The sequence below is a fragment of the Triticum urartu genome, chromosome 2A (assembly GCF_056163025.1).
Source record: "Triticum urartu cultivar PI428250 chromosome 2A, HENAU_Tu73, whole genome shotgun sequence".
Lineage (NCBI taxonomy): Eukaryota > Viridiplantae > Streptophyta > Magnoliopsida > Poales > Poaceae > Triticum > Triticum urartu.
Genome location: NC_141874.1, coordinates 660,800,787 through 660,807,437, shown reverse-complemented (window position 1 = coordinate 660,807,437; position 6,651 = coordinate 660,800,787). Strand labels below are relative to the sequence as shown.

Genomic DNA, 6,651 nt, shown 5'->3' with positions numbered 1-6,651 from the left:
TAGAGCCTCAATCTTCTCCTTATCATTGTCATTCGTTTTATCTTGATTAGCATGTTTAATTGACATTTCATCATAGTATTCATCACTAGAGTTGTCACCAAGCAAATCATCACCTAACAAGTCATCTTCATCACTATTGAAATCAACATACTCGGGGTGTGTTACCTTAGGACCTTTGGCCATGAAGCATCTTCCAATTCCTTCATTTGGTGAATCAAATATGTCGTAGGAGTTGGTTGACACAAGTGCTAGACTGGCAATACCTTCATCTTGAGTATCTTCGGAGTCGGAGTGATAAATTCTCTCGGAGTGGCTGTCGGAGTCGGAGCCGGATACCCATTCACCAACATGAGCTTGATGTCTTCGTCTTGTGTAGATCCTTGATGATTTTTCCTTCCTTTCCGAATCCTTGCTTCTCCGTGAGTATCTTCGTTCATAACGAACATCTCTACTCCTTCTCTCTCTTGGTGGTGATCCTTTGCTTCTTCTTTTTGGAGAATCTTCTCTTCTCTTGTAGGGAGCCGTACACTCATTGGAATAGTGTCCGGGTCTTCCACAATTGTAACAGTTTCGCTCTCGACTTGAAGATCTTTTGTCATTGTAGGACCTTGACTTGGAGCTTCTATCTTTGCTTCTACTCTTGTAGAACTTGTTGAAGTTCTTCACCATTAAGCTCAATTCTTCATTGAAGTCTTGTTTCTCACTTGATGATGTAGGGGCTTCACATGAGGCTTTATAGGCACCACTTGATTTGTTGTGAAGTTCCTCTTTATCCTTAAGTGACATCTCATGAGCAACAATTCTTCCAATCACCTCCGTTGGCTTGAGATCTTTGTAATTTGGCATCATTTGGATCAATGTGCACACGGTATCATATTTTCCATCCAAGGCTCTTAGAATCTTCTTGATGATGAATTTATCGGTCATCTCTTCACTTCCTAAGCCGGCAATCTCATTTGTGATGAGAGCAAGCCTAGAGTACATTTCAGCGACACCTTCACCATCCTTCATCTTGAACTTGTCAAGTTGGCTTTGAAGCACATCCAACTTGGATTCCTTGACGGAGTCGGTACCTTCGTGCATATCAATCAAAGTGTCCCAAATTTCCTTTGCATTCTCAAGGCGGCTGATTTTGTTGAATTCTTCGGGGCACAATCCGTTGAAGAGAATATCACAAGCTTGAGCATTGTATTGCAACATCTTTAACTCATCCGCGGTAGCTTCACGGTTTGGTTCTCTCCCATCAAAGAAGTCACCTTGCAAACCAACACACATAATAGCCCAAACGGCGGGGTTATGTCCAAGAATATGCATTTTCATTTTATGCTTCCAACTAGCAAAATTAGTACCATCAAAGTAAGGACCTCTACGGTGATAATTTCCCTCGCTAGACGCCATACTCTCCTAGGTTGTGAAACCAAGGCTATGACCACCAAAAGCTATGGAGATCAAGCAAATGGAGACCAAAGCTCTGATACCACTTGTAGGATCGGAAGTATGTCTAGAGGGGGGTGATTAGACTACTTGACCAAATAAAAACTTAACCTTTTCCCAATTTTAGTTCTTGGCAGATTTTAGCTGTTTTGGGACAAGTCAAGCAATCATCACATGATTCAAGCAAGCATGCAAAGAGTATATAGGCAGCGGAAAGTAAAGCATGCAACTTGCAAGAATGTAAAGTGAAGGGTTTGGAGAATTCAAACGCTATTGGAGACACGGATGTTTTTCCCGTGGTTCGGATAGGTGGTGCTATCCTACATCCACGTTGATGGAGACTTCAACCCACGAAGGGTAACGGTTGCGCGAGTCCACACAGGGCTCCACCCAAGGGCAACGGTTGCGCGAGTCCACACAGGGCTCCACCCATGAAGGGTCCACGAAGAAGCAACCACCCACAAAGGGTCCACGAAGAAGCAACCTTGTCTATCCCACCATGGCGATGGTGATGATTTCCCCCTCCCGGAGGGAAGTTTCCCCGGCAGAACAGCTATGCCGGAGCTCTAGATTGGTTCCGCCAAGGTTCCGCCTTGTGGCGGCGGAGTCTCGTCCCGAAAGGTTGATTCTTCTTTTTTTCTCATCGAAAGACTCCATATAGGAGAAGATGGACGTCGGAGACCCACCAGGGGCCCCACGAGGTAGGGGGGCGCGCCCTGGTAGGGGGGGGCGCGCCCCCCACCCTCGTGAGCAGGGTGTGGGCCCCCTGGACTTCATCTTTGGGAAGGATTTTTCTTTATTTATTTTAAGATATTCCGTGGAGTTTCAGGACTTTTGGAGTTGCACGGAATAGGTCTCTAATATTTGCTTCTTTTCCAGCCCCAGAATTCCAGCTGCCGGCATTCTCCCTCTTTATGTAAACCTTGTAAAATAAGAGAGAATAGCCATAAATATTGTGACATAACGTGAAATAACAGCCCATAATGCAATAAATATCGATATAAAAGCATGATGCAAAATGGATGTATCAAGGAGGATCGGCGCCGCCTACCGGAGTACAACCACATGACCAACGCAGCCACCTCCCGCATAGACCCGCACCACCAGCCGCTCCTTCGAGTCGCCTTCAGCACGAGCACCACCCATCAAGGTTGCCAGCCAACCGCAGGCCACCACCATCCGCTCTCGACAAGATCTGGGACCGAGGGAAGCACAACAAAATTGACAAATTTGACCTATGGACGAAATCAAATCACAGAATGAACTGCCCGTGAAACTATTTCACGCGGCTGACCTTTTTGTGTGACGCCCGACATGAAGGCGCTACACTACACTGTGCAACGCCTCACAGATAGGCGCTACACTCCTGGCCAGCGTCGCACCCGTGTGATCCGAAAATTACTAAGTCAGTGTGCAGCACCTAGCTTCTAGGCGTTGCACTAGTGGTTGCTTCATTTTGTACTGCAACCACTAGTGCAGCGCCTGAGAGCTAGGCGCCACACTATACAGTGCAGCGCCTAGCTCTTAGGCTCTGCACAATGACTTAGCAATTTTTAGGCAGTCTGGGGTGCAACGCTGGCCAGACGTGTAGCGCCTATCTGTGAGGCGTTGCACAGTGTAGTGTGGCGCCTTTGTACCGGGCGTCACACAAAAAGGTCAGCCGCGTGAAATAGTTTCACGGGCAGTTCATTCTGTGATTTGATTTCATCCATAGGTCAAATTTGTCAATTTTTCCCCCAAGCACCCACGTAACACCACCACGCCTACAGTCCCGCCAGTTGCAGGGCAGCCAAATGAAGATGCAGATGTGCGCCCTACCGGTGAGGAGAGCAACATGTGTCACTCAAGGTTGCCGCGACCGCCGCAGCCCTAAGCACGCCATGACCCAAAGTGCGATGCCCCCGCAAGGAGCAGCGCAACCAGACAAGCCCAACGAGCACGCAACCCGGCAAGCCCCGCCGCCACCTGCCAGAGCACCTACGATGCGAGGCACCACCAACCACCACCTGGATCCGCCGCCCCCAGATCCAGGGAAGCCGCAAAGAAGCCCCTCGCCGCCACCGTCGGCAGCATAGGCTTCGCCGGCGACGGCGCAAGGAGATGGAGGGGATGAAGCGGCGGCTCCTCGGATTGGGAGAGGAGCGCCCCCGAGCTGCCATGGGCTGGGGCGACGAATGAGAGAAATCCATATATTAACCCTGAACTATTACAAATGTCTATGAATCAACCATGAACTTTCAAACTGTCTAGTTACAACCATGAATTATCAAAACCGGTCAAGTTTCAGTTGACCGGCCCATGAGCTGCCAGTTAGCTGCCACGCCACAAAATTGGAAGTGTCCAAAAATAATTGAAAAACTTTTGTAAAATTAGCACTACGATGATAACCATTATGGGAAAGGTTCAAACTTCTTTGCCAAACAGGTTAAACGTACAAATTCAACCCATTTTGGTCAAAATTTGACTAAACAATGGAAGTGTCCAAAAAAACTTTGAGACAAATTTGCAAAATCAACACTACCATGATGATCAGTTTATGGAAGTTTCAAAACTTTTTGTCAAACAGATTAAAAAATAGAAGCAAAATAAATATTTTGACCGCCTTTTTGTTAAAAAAATGAAGTGTCCAGATTTTTAAAATAAAATATTACCATGATGATAATTATGGATAGTTTCAAACCTTTTTGCCAAACATAAAAAATACAAGAAAAATAAATACTTCAAAAAATTGATAACATTCTGTAAAATCAACACTAACATGGTGATAAGTATGGAAAAGTTAAAACTTTTATATATCAAACAGATTAAAAAATACAAGCAAAATAGATATATCCAGCAAAATACTGGGTGACGCCAGCTGACTAAGCAGTCAACTGGCCAAAACCACTTCAACCCACCAAAAAACGGTCTAAGGAGAGGGCGGGGTTGAAACTTGATCGGTTTTGACATTCAGCATTGCCTTTTAGACATTTGTGATAGTCCATGGCTGAATATGGACTTCTCTCAAAATAATATCTATCACCAACAATACAAGACAACACACAGAGATAATTCCACATACACAACAACAACATCCCGACATTTCCAAAGTGCCCAACAAGAAATCTAGCCATAAAGAGAGCAAGTTTATACATATAGCCAGGACACAAAACTGTTGGCTAATAATCATTCCAATCATACTCATAGTCGTCGTCATCATCATCACTTCTAAGTTCCTTCCTCCAGTTGTAGCGATTGTCTTCTTCTAGTGCACTGTCAGGGATGTCCAAAGTTGACCAAGTCACCTTCACCTCTATAGTGACCATGTCGGGAATCTTGAAACTCACGGTCGAATCTCCATGCTTCTGAACATCAAAGAGATGAAAACGATAAACACAATCCGAGCCACCGCCGCGGCCAACCTTCAATAATACAACCAATTTGGTGAGGCTCATCACAGCGAACACAAACTTGCCTAGGTCACATGGTGTTTCGCCCACAATGCCATCGAAGAGACGGGCCTGATGTTGTAATGCGCTGCCAGAAGCCGTCAGGCACAAGCTCAAGCCACTGTCGCATGCTTCTGATATCCGAACCTGTATTGTGGCCTCTGCTGCTTCATACATATGTGCTAGATTTATGTCCACGGCCCCGCCCTCACCACAGAGCCGTCGTGTGAAGGCCATGTTGATCGGCGGGTCCATGTCGCTGAAGCTGACGGCCCCGTCAATGAGCTGTAGGTCATCTTCTTCTCTTTCTCCAATCTTGATCCTCATGTCGAACTCAACCAGCACAGGAGATGTCATTTCAATGCCTCTCTTGGGGCCAGACATTTGTATCAACCAATCATCATCCTGAACTATTTCCAATGAATCATCTCTGCCGCGGTTGAACAGGTAATTACGCCTTGGGTTCAAGATGTCTCGGGCAGCCAAGAATCCATACACCTGAACTGGGCCATAGAAGGAATCAACAGAAATATATGCTAGCTTCAGCCAGTATATCTGCATCATATTACAATATCCATGCATCTGACAGTCCCGCGAGTACGGCTGGCAGTTGGGTTTCTTTGACATCATCATTGGCTCCACAGAAGCTGAGAGCAGCAATAGAAACATTGTACATGCATTAATTTGATGACAACAAATGAAATTACTAAAGCATATACTTGTACGACAAAACCAGGTGCTTAATTTATACCTAGTGTTTCCTAAGGCTAGAAAAAAAATTAGGTCTGATAATCTTCAGCGCTCAAAGAATGGCATCATAATCTTAAAATTTGGGTAAAAAAGCCACCTAATAAGCACAACAAACTCATATGACGCACACACAACCTAAGTTATCATTTGAATTAGGAATTGGCGCATAGTTTTGGTGTACTCCCCAGCTCAATACATAAATTGCTGGTAAAAGTAAAATAAACAATAATATAATCCAATAAAACATGGAAGTTTTTGGCATCCTCCTAATTTAGCATAGAAAGGCAACCTTTTTAGGATTTTGATATGAATAGAAACAGATGAGATCAGACTTACTCTCGTCCGTGATGTTCATACGATACATTTTATGCCACGAACATGATTCACGCAGGATGGATCCATCACGATGCTTGCTGTCCGCCAGGAGCGGCTTGATTGTCACGCCGCCGTCGGGGCGGTGGGAGCGGTCCAAGATTCTCTTCCGCGAAGGCACGACGGGAAGGGGCGGCACGGGGCCCATCCGGATCACCGTGCGATCGGCTGTGCGCGTGGAGGAGCTACCGCTCTCCGCCGTCGCTCCCATCCAGTCGCTCGTCGGGGTGACCGCGCCGCCGGTTGTGCGCGAGGGGCTGCCGCCACTCTCCATCCCTCTTCGATTCGAGTGAAGTTTAGTTTTAGGGTTTACTTGGTTCGTTTCCGCCGGGCCTCCCTCTTCTTTTACAACGTTTTCTTACGGCCCCCGTTTATTCGATGAGACATGTTGCCATCCGATCCGGAATATACTTTACTAGTAGATATATAATGCCACCAAACTACCATACCTAGTCCTAAGCAGACCATCTATACCATAACATGCACAGATCGATGCTGATGCATATATGACTTTGGCAATGTTTTTCTGGTTTCAGGTGTTACAACTTTCTGGTGCTTTATTATATGGGAAACGCTGTGAATCAGCCGGCCGAAAAACAGCTACACATCCGCCGTCTTTCACGCGTCCTATGGGCCCTGCAGGCCAAGTCTGGAAACCACCTCGCGT

General features: G+C 46.1%; 1 protein-coding gene across 1 annotated transcript; it reads right to left on the bottom strand.

Annotated features, from left to right (window-relative positions):
- Positions 1–4,370: 4,370 nt before the first annotated feature.
- Positions 4,371–6,278, bottom strand: LOC147986500 (uncharacterized). The gene is made up of 2 exons (XM_087540066.1): positions 5,949–6,278; positions 4,371–5,509 (listed from the first exon to the last, which is right to left on the bottom strand). Exons 1-2 carry the CDS (start codon positions 6,256–6,258, stop codon positions 4,593–4,595), a joined length of 1,227 nt encoding a protein of 408 aa, XP_087396192.1. The 5' UTR covers positions 6,259–6,278; the 3' UTR covers positions 4,371–4,592.
- Positions 6,279–6,651: the final 373 nt, after the last annotated feature.